This window comes from Sinocyclocheilus anshuiensis, unplaced genomic scaffold, assembly GCF_001515605.1.
Source record: "Sinocyclocheilus anshuiensis isolate Anshui unplaced genomic scaffold, SAMN03320099.WGS_v1.1 scaffold997, whole genome shotgun sequence".
Lineage (NCBI taxonomy): Eukaryota > Metazoa > Chordata > Actinopteri > Cypriniformes > Cyprinidae > Sinocyclocheilus > Sinocyclocheilus anshuiensis.
The window spans coordinates 3194964-3219948 of record NW_015555715.1 but is presented as its reverse complement, the minus strand read 5'-3'; the positions used below and the strand labels follow the sequence as shown (position 1 = coordinate 3219948).

Genomic DNA, 24985 nt, shown 5'->3' with positions numbered 1-24985 from the left:
TTTTTCAGATTATTATTATTTTTTTTTTCAGATTGTTTTATATATATCACAAATGTTTCTTGAGCACCAAGTCAGCATATTAGAATTTTTTCTGAAGGCTTATGTGACACTGAAGACTGGAGTAATGATGCTGAAAATTCAGCTTTACCATCACAGGAATAAATTAAAACAAAATATATTACATATTAAAATAAATAAATATATTAAAATAAAATAATATCATATAAAATGTATTAAATTATTATTTATTATATTATATATTATATTCATTATTAATTATTTTACAAATGCAATAATATTCCACAATATGACTTTTTTACTGTATTTTCGATCAAATAAATGCAGAATGCAAAAACATAAAAAAATCTTTTTCACTTTATTTTTAAAAAGTTTCATTTAGTTTAAACACTAGTAGTAGTGTTAAACCTCTTCCATACTGCCAGACGGTGTGGGCAATATTGGCCAGAAGAACTGGCAATATTGTGTGTGAGAAATTACTAATCATTAATCATCTAGTATGCTGTATAGCACTGAGTTGAAACTGTACTCTATCCACCTTTTTCTTGTCGTAAAAATGGGCGCGGCCATTTGTAAATTCTATGGGTCTGGCTTCCGGTCTCATCTGCGTCCACTCCATCCAGCTATTTTTAGCTGAACAAAACAGTTCGTTTTGCTGCTTGATATTGAAATTTGGTGTGTCTTATCATATTATTTTAATGTATTATCTTAATTATGAACACACTGGTTTGTAGTGCAAACTGTTTTACCGTTTACTGCACGTTGTTATTCTCCTCGTTATTTACCTATAGGGGCTAATGAACCGGAAGTCTCACCCATAGGCTTACTTCCGCGTTGAAGAAAAAGGTGGATAGAATGTTAGACCGCAAGAAGCAAAAGTGATCAATGCTGCACTAAGCTGAAATCCATCTACCCATCTATTAATGAAAACTCACCCTCATGTCGTTCAAAACCCGTAAGACCTTTGTTCATCTTCGTAACACAAATTAAGATTTAAACAAGGCTTTTGACAATAAAAGTTTTTAAAGGAGTCACAAACCTGGACAAAGTCAAACATGAGGAGAGGAAGCATGTCATCTATGGTGGCCATGTCTTTGGTGAACCTATTCATGATTCGACCTGTAAAAATGATATTGGGATACAAGCGGTAAAGTATTAAGTCAGAAACTGGACTGGTGGAAATATGGTTTACTTCTACTTATTTCAGCCTTACATAACACTGACCTGTCTTCATGGTATTGAGCACAGACATGGGTGCACCGAGAACAGCATGCAGCATCTTCTGGTGCAGTTTCTTGGAGATTGTGATCATAGTGTGCACAAATGGAAGACCCCGGAAAAATCCCATTGCGAGGAGGCTCTCTGACGTGGCCACGTAGATGTAGAGAATGTAATAGCTGCCTGTCGGGGTCACAATGATGGCATTTTTTTTTCCAGGTGAAGACATGTTGGAGTACTTTGTCATATTTGGCTCAACTCGTTGATGCTCTTCATTCCAAAGTTCACTGCAACAAAAAAGTGAAAATGCAGTATTTTGTGTATTGATTAAAATGAACTCCAGATTATTATTGAAGAATGCTTGTCAACGAAAGAGTTTAGTTCTGCCTAGAAGACTAGATCACTGGAAAATGAGGTAAAGAAAAACACTTACTCAGTAATCAGAAGAATCCCTGCTACAGATCCTGCAACCTAATAACACACAAGAAAGAATTAAGGATAGTAAATCTAGATCCACACTGTTCAAAAAGAACTGTGTAAAAGCTTGGGGTCTGTAAGATTTTTTTTAATGTTTTTGAAAGAATTTCAATGAACTGTTTTCTATTGTAATATATTTTATGCATATAAAATGTATTTTATATCTGTGATGGCAAAGCTGAATTCTTTCAGGATTCTTTGATGAATGGAATAGTCAAATGAACAGCATTCATTTGAAATCTTTATTTGAAGTCTTTACTGTCGCTTTTGATCAACTTAACGCATCTTTGCTGAATAAAATTAATTTCTTTAAAAAAAATCTTAATAATAATAACACATCAAGAATATTCATTTGTAATGCAGAACATGTCAGTACAGATTATATCAGATTACCTCAATTGCAGCAACAAGGAAGATGAAGATCAGAACATACAGAAGGCTTTTATTATTTGACACATATCTGACGTATGTGTTCCACTTTGTTGTTTCAAATAACTCCTCTTTTTCATCTATTTCATTAACTAAGCAAGCCTGCAAAGAGAAGCAAATCAGATGAATTTAAAGCCTAGTGTGTAAAGTAATATGTTGCAGTAAGTGCAAGAAATTTCCACACCTCAATATTCTCTTCCTCTAGGACCCCGGTGATGTCATACGTGCTGTCTGACAGACGGCCGTGCGTGCGTGCGTGCGTGCGTGCGTGCGTGTGTGTGTGTGAGATATTACGCTTGTACATTGGAGGAATTTTGAAGGGAAAATGAGAAGTGTATATATTGTTTGTAATATTAAATTTTGGTTCATATTTTTTCACGAACTGAATGTGGCAATAAGTAACACCATTGCGAACACAGGATATTTAGTTTTTGTCCGTTAAGCCATAATTAGTATTTTCAATTACTCTCAGTGTCTGGCTTGAACTTTGACTTTGTGAAACCCAACTATGAAATCGGAAACGGCGAGCATTATCGGCGCTTTTCATTTGTCTTCTATATTGAACATTTAGGATAAACGAGTATTATTTTAAAGTCAGTATTGTTCATATGTACAGAAGAGATTCTAGTCGACCTCTGATGTTTAAATGTATTATAGTTCTCGGATGAGGTTCAGAGAGAGTGTCCTGTTTCCTCCAAGCACAACGATTAAAAATGCACTATCCTAGACATCACCTCAGCGCTTGGCTTTTCTTTCTCCACACAGCTAATGCTAACATTGTGTTGGTTTGAAACCGAATCATTCAGCTGGAATCGTTTATCACCAGCTATGTTTCTGTGTCCTGTCCTCTGAAGCTTCTCACTATAACACAAGATAAGAGTGGAATGAGGTCATTCCTGGTGACCACACAGAAAAAAAAAACAAGAGAAGCGTAGTCTTGAAAAATATATTTGTTTCACAGAAAAGTATATATATTTACACTTTAAAATAATCAGTGTTTTTGTTTGTGCCTTTCCTAATTCGATGAAACGCATAAAGAAAATAGAGTAATTGTTTTGCCATTTACATGATTCATATGATCCCATTTTGCTGCACTTTCAAAGGATGCCAGACGTTGGTCACACGTTAACAATAAATTAAATATTCAGAGAAAAATAAGAGAATACATTTGATTTGAGATAAATCATAAAAGTTACATTATACAATTTTTACAGTGTTCAATTATTCCTGGCCTCACTGTGTCCCATTGTGAGAGGATATTGAGTACCTAGAAAAAATACATATCTTTTTCATAATAAATGTCAAATGTTCTGATGATAGGTCATCCAATATAATGTACCATTTGGAGACCATTTTAAGCTTGATTGTTTCTGTATGAATTCCAGTTTGAGACGCTCAGAGGCGAGTGTCTTGGATATTGTCCTCTGCCTCCTCTTGCAGTGTCTGCGTAACAGAGCTGAGTTTGGATTGAGGGCCGTGCATGCTAGAGTTCCGGCGAGGGAAGAGTTTGAGGCGCTCGGCTGGACTTATGGCCTGCTTTAGATGACTGGTCTCATTCAGCAGCTTCTGAATGGAATCGTAGGTCTTCACCTGACCCTTGTCCATCATCTGCAACAGAGATCAGAGGAGTCAAGGACAAACTGAAAAATATATTTTTACATACATGCTAAGTCTCTCATGCACACCAAAGGTTACATTTATTTGATCAAAATATAGGAAAAACAACTTTAACAACAAAATAACAAAATAACTTTGCTATTTTAATATATTTTAAAATAACATTTATTCCTGTAATTAAAAAAGCAGCCTGTCTTTAGTGCCACTTTCAGAAATCATTCTATTATGCTGATTTGTTGCTCAAAAACATTTCTTATTATCAGTATTGAAAACAGTTGTGCTGCTTAGAATATTTGTTGAAACCATGACTTTTTTTTTTCAGAATTCTTTGATGAATATACAGTTTAAAAGAACAGCATTATTTTGAATTAGAAATATTTTGTAACAATTTACTGTCTTTACTGTCACTTTTCAATTTAACGGATCCTCCTCGCTGAATAAAAGTATTAATTGCATTTATTTTTTACATCGTACTGACCCTAAACTTTTAAACAGTAGTGTATGTTTGCCTTTTTTGAAAACCACACATAAATTGTCCCTACTACATGACAGAAATTTCTGAAATACAAAAATGCTCACTCAATATTTTTGCTGTTGTCGGGTGCAACTAGTGATCCTTACAGCTTTTAATTTATGTGGCCTTTTTGTCTCCAGTACAAATAACAGTAAAAATGTGAACAATAATTGTAAAAAAAAAAAAAAAAGGAGGAATATGACATTTAAGTTGGTGTTGATGGGAGCGAGGTAGTGCAAGAGCCTTACCAAGAAAGACTGGCACTCGAGCAGTGGTTCCACTTTGTGTTCAGACAGTAATATAGTGCATGTGGAGAAAGACTGTCGTAATGTCTTCTTTAACACCTTTATTGTTCTGAAAACAAAGACAAAGCAAAGCCACCATTATTTACCAGGATTTGAATTAATTGTACTTGGACTTGACAGCCAGTGGTGTTGGGAGTGGGACTCACATTGGATCGAGGTGGGCACTAGGCTCATCCAGGAGGAGGATGCGGGCTCCGCTGAGGATAGAGCGAGCCAGACAGATGAGCTGTTTGTGGCCGTTACTCAGTACATAGCCTCCGTATTCCAGCTGGAAGTCCAGTTTGTCTGGAAACTGCTCAATCACTGTCTTAAGACCGACCTTCACACATGAACACAGAAATAACTGTAAATCAAGCAAATACTTTCAGCAAAGTGTCTATGCATTTTACAAGAGGAGAACAGGACATACACAGTTTGCTAGATGATTCATAAGGATTGCTATGTTGATCATACTGGTCACTTATATATTACCTCTAGCATTCATAATGTTCTGCCTTCATTAAATGATTTTTGATGACTAAAATAGAAATGATATAGAATTTAAATGTTGTCATAAAAATTACACCTAAATTATAACTTAAGAACAAGGGAACCAGACGAAGTGTGTCATTTCTGTGCCCGACATGACAACATTTAGAGGTTAAGCATATAATTGCTGGTTCACAAAAAAAGTCCTGGCCTTTCTCAATGGATAGCCAGATGGCCTCATGTTTTGCTTTAGAAAAGGTCACGTACTTTATAAACAACAAATAGGAAACCTCACACAGCAAAAAAAATGGTAGGTGCATAAGATAATAACTAATTTGATAAACAGGAGAAAAATAATCCCATAGGCTACCATAGCTTGCAAACACATGAAATATTTTGAATGCAAAGTTTCAGTCCTCCAACCTACGGCAGGAATTAAGAAAAGTTCAAACAGTTCAAAATAAGAAAAGCTTTTTTTAAATGGCTGACGAATATCAGATGACCGAAAAGTTGCATATAAAATAATGCACTTATTTTAGTCAAAGACAAAAGTGGCATGTTTTGGTCAGTTTAGATTTAGTGTCTTATGACTTCTTGGAAATCCTTGATGGTGATTCTGTCATAAAATTGTTAGGTATAGAAAGTGTATAGCTAGCTAAGAAAGCTAATATTTAATTTGTACTTGAAGTTTATTGTAAATGTTTTTGTTTCATTCATAATTTTATTTTATGTTTAATTATTCATTTTAAGCTATTATTTTTTATTTTTAATACATTTATAATATTTAATTTATTTTGTTTAATTTTTATAGTTTTATAGTGAATTGACTATTTAAAGAACCTATTTGCTGTCTATACTATCTCTGGTCTTTATTATTAATATTATTTTAAATCATTTTAATTTACAAATATAATAATTTTCCAGCATGACATCGTTGGCTTAACCAATGGTTAAGCCATTGCTGTTTGAAACCCGGGTTGTTAGAAATTTGTTGTATGAATTACGAATTACACCCTTCACCCTTAAGTGCTCAGTGGCAAATAAAGTGTTGCCATAGTCCCAGCAGTAGAGATGACGCTTTTCCAGTTTCTTTGAATTGCTCTGGAAAAAAGGGTCATGAAACCGCTTGACCTCACAGTCATTGATCATTTGCTCTGGACCCCTGCAGCAAAGACACCCACCTCCTCCGTGACCCGCCACAGCTCCTCATCACTATGAATTGAAGAATGCTTGTCAACGAAAGAGTTTAGTTCTGCCTAGAAGACTAGATCACTGGAAAATGAGGTAAAGAAAAACACTTACTCAGTAATCAGAAGAATCCCTGCTACAGATCCTGCAACCTAATAACACACAAGAAAGAATTAAGGATAGTAAATCTAGATCCACACTGTTCAAAAAGAACTGTGTAAAAGCTTGGGGTCTGTAAGATTTTTTTTAATGTTTTTGAAAGAATTTCAATGAACTGTTTTCTATTGTAATATATTTTATGCATATAAAATGTATTTTATATCTGTGATGGCAAAGCTGAATTCTTTCAGGATTCTTTGATGAATGGAATAGTCAAATGAACAGCATTCATTTGAAATCTTTATTTGAAGTCTTTACTGTCGCTTTTGATCAACTTAACGCATCTTTGCTGAATAAAATTAATTTCTTTAAAAAAAATCTTAATAATAATAACACATCAAGAATATTCATTTGTAATGCAGAACATGTCAGTACAGATTATATCAGATTACCTCAATTGCAGCAACAAGGAAGATGAAGATCAGAACATACAGAAGGCTTTTATTATTTGACACATATCTGACGTATGTGTTCCACTTTGTTGTTTCAAATAACTCCTCTTTTTCATCTATTTCATTAACTAAGCAAGCCTGCAAAGAGAAGCAAATCAGATGAATTTAAAGCCTAGTGTGTAAAGTAATATGTTGCAGTAAGTGCAAGAAATTTCCACACCTCAATATTCTCTTCCTCTAGGACCCCGGTGATGTCATACGTGCTGTCTGACAGACGGCGAGCATAGACGTCCAGCTCAGATGCCAGTTCGTTCTGAGGCACGACGGACAGCCGTCTGCGGAAAGATGACTGAAGGTGGTCACGACGGCCCTGGCCTTGTGCATTGGTCATGAAAGCTAACACCGACTGCCTCCTCTGACCAGCCATATGCACTCCGTGGTTATGATACACGTCGCTCCCCATAAAGGACTCATCCACTAGTTCGTTCTCTGGTACCAGGGAGAACTTCCGGTCAGGTAATGTCCTCTGAGCCTCTTCTTCAGGTATCTGAATGAAGGATGCCTTACGAGCTGCTCCGAGAGTGTTGACGATAACTGAAGATTTTCTTTCATCTATGTACATGGGCATGGATGGGGCCACCTGGCGATAAGCTGAGCGTTCAGGTCGCATGCCTGCGCTCTCATCCACCGAGACGCGGTGGAGAGTCTCTGTGAGGATGGAGCAGCGGCGCTCTGCACTGACATTGTCATAGGCCTCCAAACCCAAAAGCAAAGAGCTGAAATCAGGCCGTTCTGACTGAAGCTCTGAAAAAGTGCCGTAGAAAAAACTTTCACCGTTGTGGAGCAGTAGGATCTTATCAGCCCGCTTTAAATGCTCAATCTTATTTGTTACCAAGATGCGTGTCTTAGAGGCCATCAGCTTACACAGACATCTGGGTAAATAAATAAAAATGAGGTTATGCAGCAATATTTCTGACATATGAGCTAAAATTAATTCCAGTACAGTATGTGTTGTCATCTCTTTTCAATTTAGTCCCATTCATTGGTAAGAAGTCATAATTCATTTGATATTTGTGTATAGAGCACAACAGTACCTGCCCACTTTTTTAGCAGACTTGGTTCTTGAAGTATTTTTCCCATTAGTATTTACAAAAAGTCTTATTTTAAGAGTCATAAGCCATTAACCAAACCAAGCAACTAGGCGGTGAATCACAACATTACAAACTTTGATTTGAAGCAAAAAATGATTTGAAAATCAGACAAAAAGATAGATAAGTTACTTAATGAGGGAAAGAACTACAATCCCATCAAGCATTGCAACTGACACAATCTAAATAAAAATGATTGCAAAATATAAAACTATTGATTAAAAGATGTTGAAAATGCATTTAGAAACAATATAGTAGCTATATATATGCAGATAATATTATGTATATGTGTATATATACAAATAGTTTTAGAGCATATGGAATGTTATTATATATTATATACTATATATCATGTCATTGGAGTGTTTTATGGGACTGGATGGGCACTAAAGAGTTCTTCTAGTACAATTTGCTCATTTCAATTCTCTGATTGGTGGAGATTTTTTTGCAGAATAATAGGTAATGTTTTTACCAGGAATTCCACTGTTAAACATGATTATTTAAAAAATAAGCTGAAATGCATTGCTGATGCCTTCAACAAAAGCATACACCATCAATTAATAACCTCATAGTAGGTCTGTCTTCGTTTATAATTTTTTATTGCAAATTATTTTTAAAATCAACAAGATTTTTACTTCTGGAATCCAACTGTTGCACTCTATTAACTTCAGATGGAAATCCTAAAAATATGTTTTTTTGTTTTATGCACTTAGTGGAATTTTTTTTTTTATTACATTTGGACAGACAGAAATTCTGATCCCCAGTCTACCGCATCGGAAAATAGGCAAAAAGCAATCTTAGAATTAATGAAAGTCAAAATGCTACATGATAAAAATGGGGTAGCTCAATATTTAGTTAAATTAATCCATATGCATACTTGTCAAATATTTCTTTTTCTGTTGCAATATCCAGGTGAGTAAACGGTGCGTCAAGTAGGTAGACATCAGCATCTCTGTAAATAGCCCTGTGCAGAAAAAAATGATATTACTGAATAACATTTTCAGATAGTTATTTTTAACTAGTGACAGTCTGATAATTTAAATACAAATTAAGTTTATTTCAAAGGTAAACATGTAGTTTATTCAATAAAGTTATTCAATAAAGTTATTTAATAGAGTATGAAAAGACAATGTAGAAAAGCTGAGCGGACGTGGCGGAAGACGAAACTTGTAAGACACCCACCTCCTCCGTGACCCGCCACAGCTCCTCATCACTATGACAACCGTAAGGGTCTAGGTTCATGCGGAATGGTCCCGTAAAGATGAAGACTTTCTGTGGTGGTGTGGAAGGAGATATTTACAAAAATATATCATGAGATGTAATGAAGAGAGAGGATGTTCCCAGAACCGTTGTTACCTGAGGCATCACACCAAAGGCTTTCCTCCACTTCTGAAGTGGCATTTTGTTCCAGTTGACCCCATCGATGGAGATATCACCATCTGTGTAAACCAGCTTCAAGAGAGCATTGAACAGAGAACTCTTCCCAGAACCTGTTCGGCCCAAGATACCCACCTGAAAAAGATGATCAATCTGACCTGAAATTTCACAATAAAACAAAACCAGTAAACAGATTTACATGCTGGCACCTGCCCAGTCTTCAGGACTTGTACAACTCCAGAGTGAAGAAATGGGCAGGAAACATCATCAAAGACCCCTCTCACCCCGTACACAACCTGTTTGCACTTCTCCCTTCAGGCAGACGCTACAGATCTCTGCGCACTAGAACATCTAGGCATAAAAACTGTTTTTTCCCCAATGCCATCTCCAGCTTAAACACCTGTGTTCTGTAATTCATTTCCGTAATTCATTCTACATCTTTAATTATTGCCTTTTTCTCAATTATTTTGTAAATACATATGGATATCTCTTATTTATACAGTTCTATATAGAGTACAAATGCATAAATCTGTACATAAATCTACTGTTCCAGATTCATACACATTATTTATTGTTAAGTTTTACTATTTAAATGTTTTTTTTCTGTTCTCATGTCAGATGTGTATGTATGTATGTATGTACTGTATGTATGCATGTACCAGGAGCACCTTGTAAAGCACTTTGAATTACCATTGTGTATGAAATGTGCTATATAAATAAACTTGCCTTGCCTTGCCTTAATAAACAATTTTAAGGATTTTTTTAATATGGTAAACTCTGCACACTATAATAAGACGTACTAACAATATAAACTTATTATGTCACAACAGCGCTGACACAGGGAAGCTTTCGTACAAACAATACAAACAATAAAAGCTTGTCAAACTCTCATTTTATTTATGGCTGCAGCAAGATTGTATTGAATTGTAAACTTTAACATTGAGTTTATGGCCATGTAAATCCAAAAGAGATCCAAGAACAAACTTCCTGATGTGATGTAACAATGTGTTTTGACAGTCATTAAAATCTGTGTCATATATGTCAAAACATATATGATTTACTCTCTTCACTAAAGTTCTGTGGGAAAGAGCAGCCATGGGGCAAGTGAGGACTCCAGCGTGGCTTAAACTACAGGTGCTGGTGTACATCTGAGGAGTTGAGAGATGCTCAAGGGGAGTGAGAAAATGTGTGACATACCTGGCTAGAGCCACACGTGCCTTCTGACCCCCACTCAAGTTTAAACCCCCCTCAGCCATAGGCGTCTTATCCTTCTCAGGAAGAGCAGCCAGATCCTAATAATAAAACAGACAATATTATCATACAGAGCAAAGGAAAGTAAGATGGAAATGCCATTTTGAGAAATTTAGGGAAAGCCAACCACCATATGCTATTTTACAACAGAACACAGACACAAGACAACACACACTTACAGCAGAAACAATTGGTAAACTGCAGGTGTTCCTGGCGAATAAAGCTAATTCTGATTCTGATTCTGATTCTGATGCTATAGAAGTGCATCTTCAGCAATACATGGAACATATTCTGTTAGAAGCTTGGACAAGAAGCCAGTCTCACGTGGATACATCACAGAACTCACAGAAATGAGTGTGAAAAAGGTATAAGGCTGATCACATGAGACTCTTTAGTTGCCTATCGCCTACATTTTGGTACAAAGGCAAAATGCAGTAACTTTGTCAAACCCGAAATCAAGTCCCGTGACTTGGCACAATTATGCTCAGATTTTGAAAAAGATATATGGTGTTGGTGTAGTTACTGCATTTCGCCTTTGTAGGGCAGTACAACGCAAACATCCACAAATTGAAGCTCTGGGATTGAAAATTTAAACCTGGAAATAAAAATAAAGTTTTAAGATTTTGGAAAATATAAAACAAAACAAAAATTTAAGACCTAAAATAAATAAGAAATATTTCCAATTCTAGATTCTATATTTCCATTTCTAGGCCACTAATCAAATCTAAAACAAATCTGTGACACTGAACTCCTAAACTCCTTTACACAAAAGGTCAAATGTGATGCAGAAAATACGTAATGAAAAAATTAAGCATTTTAACTAATAGTATTTGACTTTTAGACCCTACTGTTTAAAAGCATAGCATAATTCAAGATATAGCCCATTGTAATGTCATGCTGTGAGACAACTCTTTTACAGAACGCGCAATTTGATGAAAGGTTTGCATGTTAGCATTTATTTTTCTGAAACTGTTTAACACTTGCATTTTAAAGAGGAGTTTAAGCCTGGAAATTGCTTGTACGTACCCTCTGTCCACCCTCCACAGTGAAGGAGAGGTTCTTAAGGACAGCGTGACCCCCTTCTGTGTATTTGACTGTTAAATTCTGCACATCGATCTGACTGCGGTTGGGCCAGCTTGAGTCGGCCCGTGCATCGACGTTCTCGATAATCAGATCTGAGTATTTGCTTTTATCCGGTTTGGGTGTCTCAGACGGTAGGTCGATGAACTTAAAAACCCGGTCAACGGATCGCATCTGGAGGAAGAAGGATTAGAAGAGCTATGATATAATCAGGTCCACTGAGGTCCAAGCTGCATGTGGTTTGTTTAGCCTTTAAATGATGCTTAGCCTCTGTGTTTGTGTGTGCGAGTACAAATGCGCACACAGTTACACCATGTGGCAAAAATAAAGCGCCACTACTGTATAAATGCGTATCAGTGTGATTGTAAACTATTCTCCTGATAGGGTCATAGTGAGGGAAAACAAAACGTTCTGCACCTTGATAAGCCCCGTCAGTGACTTAAAAAAAACTCACTCAGACAATATTTTCGACAGCATTACAGAACAGGACAATTTCTGCAGTTAAGAACAACTGAAAAACATGCAGTTTTCAGGGAGGAAAACCAAAAAGGCACGTACCATTCCATCTACCGCAATGCTGGTGGCAACACACCACTGGAAGGTGCCTAGAATGAGCATTGCCAGGCATATGACGATACCAATCTCGCCCGGTTTATCCTCTGTGGAATAACGCACACACATTCACATGCACCAACAAGCAAGTATAAACATCTAGTACAAGGTTGCTCACAATGACCTCACTTCTCTACTTCAAAGGCATTTTCCAAGCACTGCTCGCAATTACCTCTTAATAAAACCAATTGTCTGTAAAACCCACTAGATCAAGCGTTCATTGACTTTTTGGACCCACAGAGAACCGTCAAATAAACAGTGGCATCCGCTCACTCTACAGTCGTGGAAGTCGTGGCCTAATGGTTAGAGAGTCGGACTCGTAACCCAAAGGTTGTGGGTTAGAGTCCCGTACCGGCAGGGATTGTAGGTGGAGGGAGTGAATGTACAGCGCTCTCTCCCACCTTCAATACCACGACTGAGGTGCCCTTGAGCAAGGCACCGAACGCCCAACTGCTCCCTGGGCGCCGCAACAAAAAAATGGCTGCCCACTGCTCCGGGTGTGTGTTCATGGTGTGTGTGTGTTCACTGCTGTGTGTGTGCACTTTGGATGGGATAAATGCAGAGCACGCGCAATGATATTACACAGCTCCTGAAAATAGGCTTATTGGAAGTTACCTAGCTGGGGACTATTTTCAGCCACTGCGTAATATCATTGATTATTATGCCGGAATGAGAGTATAGTTCCTAGCTATATCGGCCTAGAAAATCACAACTTTTCATTTTCCGTCGGTCTTAGTACACGATGTAACTACAGAAGAGTCAAGTTTTAAATAGGAAAAATATAGAAACTCTTTGGTCATTTTTGAGCGAGATGCTAATGATCTAATCAGATTCAATGATCTATGCTAAGCTACAGCTAAAAGTGCTACCGCCAGACCCGGAGATCGGCTGAATGGATTCGAAAACGGTAAAACTCAACTGTTTAACTCTAGGGGAGTTGGAAAATGAGCCTATTTTCAAAAATAGTGGAGTGTTCCTTTAAAAACCATTTTGACATAAATTAATGGAAACACTCATGCTTAAAAAATAATTAAACCACCTAAGACGGTTTGTTGGTCTTAGCTTGCTGGTTGTTGGTTGGCTAGCCTGGCTAGCTGACAAGTTCCCAAAACCCCTCTAAAACCAACAGACCAGCCTGATTTATGTTAGTCTGGTTTAAGCTTTTTTTCTTAGCAGGGACCACATACCATTTGAGATGAATAATTCTCATGTAGGAAGTACTTACCTTGTCATCAACTCTGTTTGTCCGTTGTAGGAGCATTAAAAATAATAATTAAATGCAGTGATGCAGTGAGAAAGATTTTTTAAAACCCTACACAAACAAATCAGGAGCGCTACTGTCTTTAAGATGGAAATGCCAGGGTTTACTGCCCAGACACAACATGAATAAGGACTAAAATGCAGGTATATCAGTGCCACAAAGGAAATACATGGATAACACAAGCCCACTAAACATGGGCGTTTCTACTTTACATTTTAAACTCCACAAATCCATTTATTAGATCCTGCTAGTCTTGCTGTTTGCATTGAGAGCTTGTTTCTAATGCGTGACTCAGAAGATTAAGTACGCTGGGAAAGCGTAAGTGTCAGTCTATCAGCATAGACTGAATAAAGACTCATTATGTACAGTAAATAACAATACTTTGCAGCTTCTTGCTAGTTAGCACACAGACGGCTAACTTCTCACACTCTGTTGTTATGGCCAAGCCTACCATTGTGATGGCAATAGCCACCTCACACTGCTCTATAAGATCTTCTGTTATTAGAGTCTGGATATTTCGTAACAAACAGTCATAAATTGCGCTGGTAATCACCAGCTGTGAAAACATGCTTTGTTTGAGAGGAAACACTTTCACTTTTCTCCCTATGGGAAACATGGGAACCGACACAGACTGTAAATGTCCCAGACTCACCATTCAGAAACACACTATGTTAATTAATTATGATTAAACATCTAAGAAAAAAAAAAAAAAAAAAAAAAAAAAAAAAAAAAAAGAATGTACAGCGCTCTCTCCCACCTTCAATACCACGACTGAGGTGCCCTTGAGCAAGGCACCGAACGCCCAACTGCTCCCTGGGCGCCGCAACAAAAAAATGGCTGCCCACTGCTCCGGGTGTGTGTTCATGGTGTGTGTGTGTTCACTGCTGTGTGTGTGCACTTTGGATGGGATAAATGCAGAGCACTAATTCCGAGTATGGGTCACCATACTTGGCCACATGTCACGTCATTTTTCACTTTTTTTCACATGCTCTCCTATTCACTTGGTTCACTCTTGCCTAGATACAGATGGAGGAGCGCTCTTACGGTTGGTTCCTACCGCAATCCAGGCGGTCAGCGTGAAAAAGAACACAAAGATGATGTCTGAGCGGAAGAGGAACCATCGTAGGGTCGACAGGTAGAGGAACCAGGTGGCTGTGTGGGTGTTGACGGTCTTGTGGAACAGGTTCTCGAAGTAGGCCTGCCGCTCAAAGGCCCTGATGGTCCACAAACCCTTCAGTGAGATGATGAGGTGGGAGAAAATGGGGCTACGAGCTGTGATGAGAGAAGAACTGAAGATGTCGACAATGTATATTAATTTAATTTTAAATCTTCTGAAGCAATAGCTTTGTGTGACAAACAAAGCAAAAGAGTCATTCAGTGCATTCCTCCAGTGTAGCACCCACATCAACTTCATTTTGGTCTACAGGCCATTTGATATTTTGGGGCTTGACACCACCCTTCTCTATATAAATGATAATTTATGATAATAATTTATACTTTTAATCAGCAAGGACACATTAAATAGATCAAAAGTGAGAGTAAAGGCATTTACAGCACAGTATAATGCTACAAAACTATTTTATTCCAAATAAATGTTTGAATATTTGAACTGTTTGAACAATGTTTGAACTTTCTATTCATCAAAGAATTCTGAAAAAAAAATGTATCACAGTTTCAACAAAAATATTAAGCAACTGTTTTCAAATTTGACAATAATACAAATTTCTTAAGAGAAAAATCAGCATATTAGAATGATTTCTGAAGGAGGATGTGACACTGAAGACTGGAGTAATGATGCTTACAAGTCTTACTGATCCCAAACTTTTGAATGACAGTATATATATATATATATATATATATATAATATTATGTAACAGTAATATATAAAAATACACTTTTTACACAGCAAATAATTGTAATTAATTTTATTTAAAAATCTGTAAAAACGCATTAAAATATATATTTTGTGTGACTTATTTTGAGAAAATAATCATTTTTAATAATTTTTTCTTCTTGTTTTCAGCCTAAACTTTATCAGTTTTGTCAGATTTATGCTTAAAACAAGAAAGAAAGAAAAAATTATATTTGCCAATTTGGTGAAAAAAAGTAATTATCATTAATTCACTATATATTCTCTGAAAATGTGAAATCTTTATCTTTGTGAATATAATTTAAGTTTTGCCGTGTTTGCAGACTTACATTATGATTTTCACTAGACAAATCTCATCCACTAGCATGGATAAATCTCACACATCAGACTAATGCCTGGACATGAATGTGTTCTCAGCAGATCACTTGACCGTCCTTTCATGTAAGACTCAATTAAACAAGGGGCCTGTCACTCAACACTTTGGCTGCTGATAGTTGCACATGATTGGCTGATTTGGTATCAAGAGATTGAGGGTGAGGGGAGAAAACCATGAGCAGAGTAATATGACACATTTCTGTCTAACAAAGGTTCTCAGTTCAATTGCCAGGTGAACATTCCATGTAGAAAGAGAGAGAGAGGGAAGACAGAAACAGAAGCAAACCAGGAGCCAAAAACATGAGAGAAGACCAGTGTTAATTTTGACAGCAAATTTTGATTTAGTTTTAGTCATATTTTAGTCATCTGAATTGTTTTTAGTTTTAGTCTAGTTTTAGTCGACTAAATATCATAAAATTTTAGTCGACTGAAATCAAATGGGTTTAGTTACAGTGTAATGCGTTTATTAAGCATTTCTCCAAAATTTCCAAATTCATTATATAGGTTTGATATTAAGGTTTTATCATGATAGACACCGATTTAACTGCGGTGACACACAACATGCCTTTATGTTAAATTAAATAAAACCACTTCTCATAAAGAACAAGAACATGGTCTTCTTTTTAATGAAGTGCATTTTCAATTCAGTTATCAAATTTTGGGTCAACTACTACCTTTAACTGTCAATATCAAGCACTTGTATTTTGCCATCATCTGTGCTACACATTTCCAATAGCAGAAGGGGTCAGGAAAAGGAAGGAAGAAATAAAAGTCCTGCCCTCTGTCCTTTGTTATGACCTCATAAACAAAATTAACTAATCCACAAGTTCAGCTACCCATGATATCATTAAATCATCACATTTTTCTCATTCACCACGGCTTTCCTTGCAACATTCCTTTCCATTTCTATAGACAAGACAATGCCTTTAGTTCCTCTTGTCTGAAAAACAATAGGGTTGCGCAGTTTTCTGGGATCCCTGCCATGAAGCTTGTTGCTCATCAGTTGTGGATGATGAGTGAATGATATCAGGATAGCAGCAGAGGAAATCCCTGGTCGGGTTTTTGCTAACCCAGTATTACAAAGTACGGAAAGCCCTAGTTGCTTTCTCGGTGGCTCTGGATAAAGTTTTTCAGTCAAGAGCAGTGCGTGATTTTCTGTCTTTCTTTTGTTGCTTGATTAACATCAATGACTCGGACAATAGCAACTAAATTATGCTGCTATCCCTTTAAAACCGAATGCACAGCTGCAATGGATGCAATGTACAGATACACGTTCTCCCTGCTGTTTACGTTCACTTAAGACGTAATCAACTGTGTTTACGTGAATACTCGTCAAAACGGACAATTCGACATCATTTTGTGTGTAATTCTCCGTTCATGCGACGTGAACGAGTACTCGCGTGCTATGAGACGTGTTTTCTGTGTGTGTATGGCTCAGAAAACCGGAACACTGATAAAATAAGAAATGTTTCTTGAACAGCAAATCAGCACATTATAATGACTCCTGAAGGAGGATGTGACACTGAAGACTGGAGTAATGATGCTGAAAATTCAGCTTTGCCATCACAGGAATACATTTTAGAATGTATTACAAAAAAAAAGTTTTACATTGGCAGAATTTTTCACAATAATATTTTTACAGTCATTTAAATCAAATAAAGGCAGCTATTTAAAAATATTTTAACTTTTAAATGGCAATGAATGAGTATGAGCATGAAATTGAACTGACCACAGAAATTCAACACAAGTAATATTTTGTCATTCAAAAAGAGTTTTAGTTCGTTATCGTCTCGTTGTCGTCTGTGAAAAAAATGTCGTTGACGAACATTATGACGAAAATGATTCGTCAACGAAATTAACACTGGAGAAGACAAAGAGGAGGACTAGTTAGGTTGAGAAAAGAGATGAGTGAGGTCAGGCAATATACTGTAGACAGAGGGACTGAAATATAAATAGAGAGAAATAAAAAAAAAATACACAAAGGGAGAGAAATTGGAGATGGGAGTAAAACTAAGGAAATGACAGAGACAAAGAGTGGACTGAAGAGCATTAATTTGTCAGTACCTCCTCGAGCTGGCATGCTTTGACCACACTCTTGTAGCGATACTCATCATAGGTCAGACCAAAAAGGATGTTGTCTCGGATGGTGCCAGGCATGATCCAGGTTGTTTGGGAGGAGTAGGAGATTCGACCACTGTGTCGGATCTTCCCGGAGGAGGGAACCAGCTCCCCGAGGATGGTCATCAACAATGAGCTCTATAAATACAGGAATTATGTCTGAACAATGACAACCTTACAGTTTCCTTTTAGCAAATGTTTGCTTTCTTTTAAACAGCTAGCTTTACTCATCCTTTTATATTTTAGCATATTTTTCAGCTTATTAAAGGTTTCACAATGTAGTTTAAATGGCCTTTCATTTATTCACTATAATTGTGAATAATTTGTTTGAATTGTTTAGTCTCTTTTCCTACCCTAATTTCTGACTGAAAAGAAGTAGAATTTTTTTTTAATCAGCAATACTTTTTCTCTAATCTTAAATTTAAATAAATGATAAATAAAATAATAATAAATATATAATATAATTTATAAAATAAATAATAATAAATAACTAATATAATTTTTATTCATATAAATAATAAATATATTATTTAAAATGTCAGTACAACTTGCATTGATATATGTTTACGACAGATTTGAAAATAACGGCAAGCACTCCTACCTTCCCAGAGCCCATAGAACCAGTAACAGCCAACATCTCTCCTTTCTTCAGGATCAAACTGATGTCCTTCAGTACAGGAGTCACATATAGGTTGGTAAAGAAGAGACCTACATCTCCATTGTGATGGCCATTAGCTTTGTTCTCCTGTTTTATCCTTTCCAAAAGTTCACCAGGACCCTGAAGAAACACAGACAGAGAGTATTTACACTGCACTACACATGCACACTGAATGCATTCAAAAATATGGATCACTCCTCTCTTTTTCTTTAAATGCTGAAAAGGAATACAATTGAGAATATCGCCTAATGTAGTTTAAGTACATGACAGTCTCACTGAAACAAACCGCACATGTGCCCATAGGGAAGGGATGATGAGAGTAGAAGGAGGAGAAGGAGGACCTGGCTAATCGTTGACTTTAGTTAGGCTTCGTGAGTCAATAGTCTTGTAGCTACTGAACTGAACCAAATAGACTAAGAAACAGTCAACAAAGAGCACTGCAATTAGTTCTCTAAACGTGCTTCTAATTAGAAAAGAATCGAAAAGAACAGAATCAGTCTTTTTCAAAAGAAAGGTAAGGATATGATGAGACAGAATTGAAATTCAAGAGAGATGTTCTAAATCTAAGGCTATGGATGCATAACTATACCTCATCCCAAGAAGCAGTCACATCTTTAAGTTCCAGCTCTGTGATGCTGAGATCATATTCCATTAACTTGTATTCCTCCTTACTAAGAAATTCCTTGAGGAAACAGGTAAGTTTAAGTTTTAGGTAGAGTTCTGGATACTGAGAAGACCACAGTAACAGCAACATTCTCTCAAAGTTTACAGCATTACATAATAAAATGCTGCCAAGCAGAGTGCTTTCAGAAATACAGTACAGAGGAGTGTTTTCCCTTTATTAACACCAAACCAGAAATGCTTTAATTTTATAGCTATATTATAGCAGATATAATTTAGCATTATAATTCATATTCCTAAAAGGGCATTATTACAAAAATAAATTCACAAATGATTCAGTTGGTTAAAAAAAACTTCCTCTCAATGTAAACAAATGTAGACTTTTTGCAAATAGTTTGTACTGTATGTAGTTCCACTACAAGTATCAACCACAAAAGTTGACATTAAATACATAAATTATTTTTTACATTTATTTTTAAAATGTGCAATTATTATAATCATCTGAATCCCCTAATATTTTTAAAGTCGGAATTCATGGTGTAGCACACAGAAAGGGGCCGTGAGAATGGGCTGCACTTGTGCTAGTTTTAGAGTGTGTAGACTCACTTCAATCTTCCAAATAAGCCGTATGGTGTCGTACCACATCTGGATGGAGCCGGGCAGTTGTCGAGTGACAGTCATACGCAGCACCATACAGTAGGAGAGAGTTGTGAATATGCGACGCAGGTTGATACCGCGGCTGAGGGCATGAGGGACGACTGCGGCCACAATCACAAAGATGGCTGAGAAAAAGTATGCAGAGCTGTAAAAATAGCGCAGGGAGCCAATCTTCCTGGTCAGCCTCACCTCATCCCTACAAACAGTTTACAGGAAGAAAGAATGACAAACATGTCCCTCAAGTGCCTCAAGGCTCAGTTCTTGCACAACTTTTGCTCGACCTGTATATGCTCCCACTGAGCCAAATAATGAGAAAGAACCAAACTGCCTATCAAAGCCATGCAGATGACACCCAAATTTACCTTGCCCTTCATTTAACTACTACAGCCTCACTAACTCCCTCTGCCAATGCATTGATGAAATGAACAGTTGGATACACCACAGTTTGCTTCAGTTAACCAAAGAGAAAACTGTTATTAAATTTTGAAACAAAGATGAAGTTCTCAAGATAAATGCATACCTTGACTCTAAGGGTCAAAAAATCAAGTCAGGAATTTCGGTGTGATTCTGGAGTCAGACCTTAAGTCTCTCATGTCGAAGCAATAACTAAATCACCATCTTAAAAATATTGCAAGGCTTAAATGTTTTGTTTCCAGTCAAGACTTAGAGACACTTGTTCATGCATTTATCACTAGCAGGGTGGATTATTGTAATGGACTCCTCACCAGAAGTCCCAAAAAACTGCAGCTCATACAGAACGTTGCTGCCAGGATTCTGACCAGAACCAGAAAATCTGAGCAAATCGCACCAGTCCTCAGGTCTTTACACCGGGGATCAGATGTGCTCCTACAGTAGCCATATTTAAATCCAGACTCAACGCACATCTGTTAACTGTGCATTTACTGAATGAGCACTGTGCTACGTTCGACTGATTGCACTGTATCTTATGTATATGTCCTTCTATTTTTTATTCTTAACTGTTTTTATGCATTTTAAATCAATTTTTAATCATCTTCAATTCTTTGCTTGTATTGTTATTTTTTATTCCTTTTGCATATGTTGTGATTATTTTAGAATTACTTTGAATCCTTTTTAAGTAAAGCACTTTGAATTACCATTGTGTATGAAATAATATAAATAAATAAATAAATAAACTATATTATTAATTATAATAAATAAATAATATAAATAAACGTGCCTTGCCTTGTCTTACCTTAAAGGAGAATGTCACATGGGTAGGATATTTGGAGACTGTGTCATGAGATATCAAATAGCTAAAAAAACAACGACAGATTGATTCTCCGAGACTGAGCTAATAACAAAAACACAAAGGCATACCGTGTGCTGCCATAAATGTAATACTACAGAGAAACAGCGGGAGACTGTGGCTTCAAGTTTCTCTGATCCAGGCCAACTATTCTGATCCAAAATCTCTTATGAAAGAACTTCACTTACTATTAAAGAAGTAGGAATTAAAGCATTAGGAGAGAAATGTAAGTAACTGAAATATCAACTGTAACTGTTAATATTAACTTTAATTAAATTACTCATTAGCACTTCTCAATTTGGCAAACTCAAAATTTGTAGCAATTTGCCTGAAAACAATTTTTATACAAAGTTCTGGGTTGACTAAATTTGCCAAAGTTTCTGAAATATTTTCAGAAATTTGTTAAAGGCACTTAGTAACAATTTAACTAGATTACTATGAGCAAAACTATATAGTCCACTCTGTTTTTTGAGTAATGTCTGTGAAAAAAACTATATATATAAGTAAAAAAAAAAGAAAGAAAAAAAAATATATATATGTATATGTATTTTTTTTTTATAAGCACATTCTACTGTTCAAAGGTTTGGGGTCGGTTAAGATCTTTTTTTTTTCTTTTACTCAGCAAGAATGCATTAAATTGATGAAAAGTGACAGTAAAGAATTTTACATTGTTACAAAAATGTATTGTTCACATAAATGCTGTTCTTTTGAACTTTCTAACATTGATAATAATAGGAAATGTTTCTTGAGCACCTGTATATCATATGATACTGAAAATTGGAGTAATGGCTGCTGACAACTTAGCTTTGCCATTACAGAAATAATTTACATTTTTAAATATTTTAAAATAGAAAACTGCTATTTTAAATTATAATATTTCACAATATTACTGTTTTTACCATATTTTTGATCAAATGAATGCAGCCTTGGTGAGAATAAGAGACTTCTTAAAAAATATTTAAAAATCTTACCAACTCCAAAGTTTTGAAAGGTAGTGTACAAACTTTCTATATCTAAACATCAATATATATTTCTCTCTCTCCTTCGGCTGCTCCCATTAGGGGTATCAATACACATTTACTTTCCTATATTTCCATTTTTCCCCCCAATGCAGTCGATTATTGTGATATAATCTATCTCAGATAAGTATGTCCCTTAAAAAAAAAGTTTGTCAGACGTTCTCTTCTTGATTGTCAAAGGCCTGGCTATGCAAAAGCAAAAAACAAGTGCAGAACATCCAACAAAACTGTTTGGGACTTACTGTCTGATGTTCTTGATCAGGGTCTCCATTATCTCCTCCCAGCCATAGGCCTTCACTGAATGCAGGTTCTCCATGATCTCTGAGGTCAGAGCCAACCGTTTGTTAGTCAGTAGCACCTTTTGTGCTCTAAAGGAAAACAGAAAAAGGCAGAAAATTGTAATGAAGTGTCTGTTCTTATAGAACTTCACATCCTATACATAATACATCTGACTAATGTCTATGATGTTGTCTCATGAATGAAGGCACTGAATACAGACAATTTAGATACTGAATTAAAATTGATTGTGAGTTTGTGTGTGGCAATCTGTCTCAGTAGCGGTTCTGACCAACATTGTTTACATTTCTCAAAGGCACAAGGCTAACCAGCCTCCTGATTACAGAAGCAGAAGTGAACTACCTGTCCAAACTCTTCAAAGCCTGTAACCAGCATGAATCACAGCTGGAATGTGTGTTTCTGTGGGAGCATATTCGGAGAGACATCTCTAAAACAAAGCTGTGCCAGTTTGAGTTCCCAAATGGGAACATCTTTGGGCAAGATTCACTTTTTGGTGTTACAATGTAGGCCAACAGTAAATTTAACACTTACTTGTAAGGACCCATTTTATGTGAGAGAAAGGCCTGCAAGACACCCAGCAAAGAGATAGCGGCAAGTGCACAGAAGCTATTGACATCAATGAGTTCCCAGATAAGCCCTGTACACAGGATGCATTGCAATGGTGATATCCATACAAAATGGGCCATACCCAGGATCTATACCAAAAAAAAAAAAAGAAGAAGAAATACAACATGCATAGTATTAAATTTGAGTAATTAATTAAAAACAATAATCTTTATTTATTCATGTGTTTATACATTTATGCCAAAAGCTGACGCCTAGGAGCCTCTGCACATTTACAGTGGTACAAAACATAAGAAAACCATCTCACACATTCCAAGGAAAGGACACTCGAAGTACCCACATTAAACACAGGTGCTAATTGCTTCAGACCACTTACAGAGTGTATCAATATTCAGCACATTGGCTCTACCTTCTTAGGACGTTCCAGAGTTCAGCTACGCTCCCCACTGAAGCATTATGCTAAATTTAATGCTCAGCCAACATGTTAGCAGCAGTATATTCATTTCTAATGGTCAGCCTCTTTACAAATTGGCCATACACACACACTACCGTTTAAAAGTTTGGGGTCTGTCTGATTTATTTTTTGAAAGAAAGAAACACAGTAGAGACTTTCATATTCTTACAATTGATTTCTATTTCAAACAAATGCAGTTCTTTTGAACTTTCTATTCATCACAGAATCCTGAAAAAATGTATCACGATTTCCACAAAAATATTAATCAGCACAAAATGTTTTTAACAATGCTTATTGTTTCTTGAGCACCAAATCAGCATATTAGAATGATTTCTGAAGGATCATGTCACACTGATTCATGTGAGACTTGAGTAATGGCTGCTGAAAATTCAGCTTTGCCATCAAAGGAATCAATTTAATTTTAAATAGAAAATAGTTATTTTAAATTGTAATAATATTTCATAATTATTATTGAATAAATTAAATTAATGCAGCCTTGGTGAGCATTTAAAATAGTTCCTTTATTAAAGAAATCTAACCAACCAAAACTTTTGGATGGTAGTATCTATGCATTTTAAAAACACAATTCTGTAAAATTAGGGCCCAATGTACTGTGTCAATATAAAGGAATTTTTGATTTTTCACAGGTGTGTTGTACAGGTTAAAGACAAAAAAAAACAGAGTATCACAGGAGACCTACCATCCAGTAAACATGAGGGACTTACGTCATTTGCTCATTTTAAACTTGCCTGATCAAATTTGCCCAGGTTGGCTGACATCAGACTGACCAGCTGACCTGTGCTTATCTTGTCCAAAACTCGGCTAGAAAGTTTCAAGGTCTAAGGGTCAAGATTAGGAGAAATTCATGTACTTAATACACTGTTATTTTAATATAATGTTATTTTATTTAATTTTTTGTGCTAGCAATAGATGGCTTAAATTTGATCCATTATTTGAGGAAAGATATTGGCATCAGGGACAAATGATTGTAGACAGAAATAACTAGACACAAACCTTTTTATAGATTATGCTAAAGAGTGCGATTCTGATTTGCATGCCCAGGCGGTGCAGCCCAAACATGGCAGGCTGGAGCAGGAGAAAGCGGGCAGTGAATAGCAAGCCGAGACCAAAGGCAAGAAAGTAACCATTGGCTCGCTCCGGTTCATGGACCGGGTCAAATGATGCAATTATCCGCCCTAAAAGCTGTGGCTGCACTGTTTTTGTAGCCTCCTGAAAAATAGTAAAAGAAGTGGCATCTTCATTTTCAAATTTACAAACGTATAAATACTATTTACAGAAAAACATCAATATAAATTGATGTCCAAAGTATGTGCATACAATAAAAAAAATTAATCAAGTGAGAAGTGGAAGAAAATCTAGCAAGAGGTCAGATGCTGTACGTTCTTCACTGGGAAAGCCATACTGTACTGTTACCTGCAGTACACAACTTGGAACCACACAACTTCATACCAGTGAGCCAACAATATCCACCCATGTGCAAACAAATTAACGAAATATACACTTCATGCATTTGAACTCTCTTGCACTAAGCTGTTGTATTTAGAGATCAA

At 36.3% G+C, this 24985-nt stretch overlaps 1 protein-coding gene across 1 annotated transcript; it reads right to left on the bottom strand.

Annotated features, from left to right (window-relative positions):
• Positions 1–3537: 3537 nt before the first annotated feature.
• On the bottom strand, positions 3538–22941 carry LOC107672176 (cystic fibrosis transmembrane conductance regulator-like). Its single transcript, XM_016465269.1, has 15 exons — positions 22928–22941; positions 22342–22467; positions 19763–20009; positions 19125–19217; positions 18479–18655; positions 17824–18015; positions 17687–17700; positions 14559–14803; positions 12200–12300; positions 11588–11815; positions 9290–9445; positions 9116–9205; positions 4725–4897; positions 4522–4627; positions 3538–3750 (listed from the first exon to the last, which is right to left on the bottom strand). Exons 1-15 carry the CDS (start codon positions 22939–22941, stop codon positions 3538–3540), a joined length of 2175 nt encoding a protein of 724 aa, XP_016320755.1.
• Between the last annotated feature and the right edge of the window lie 2044 nt (positions 22942–24985).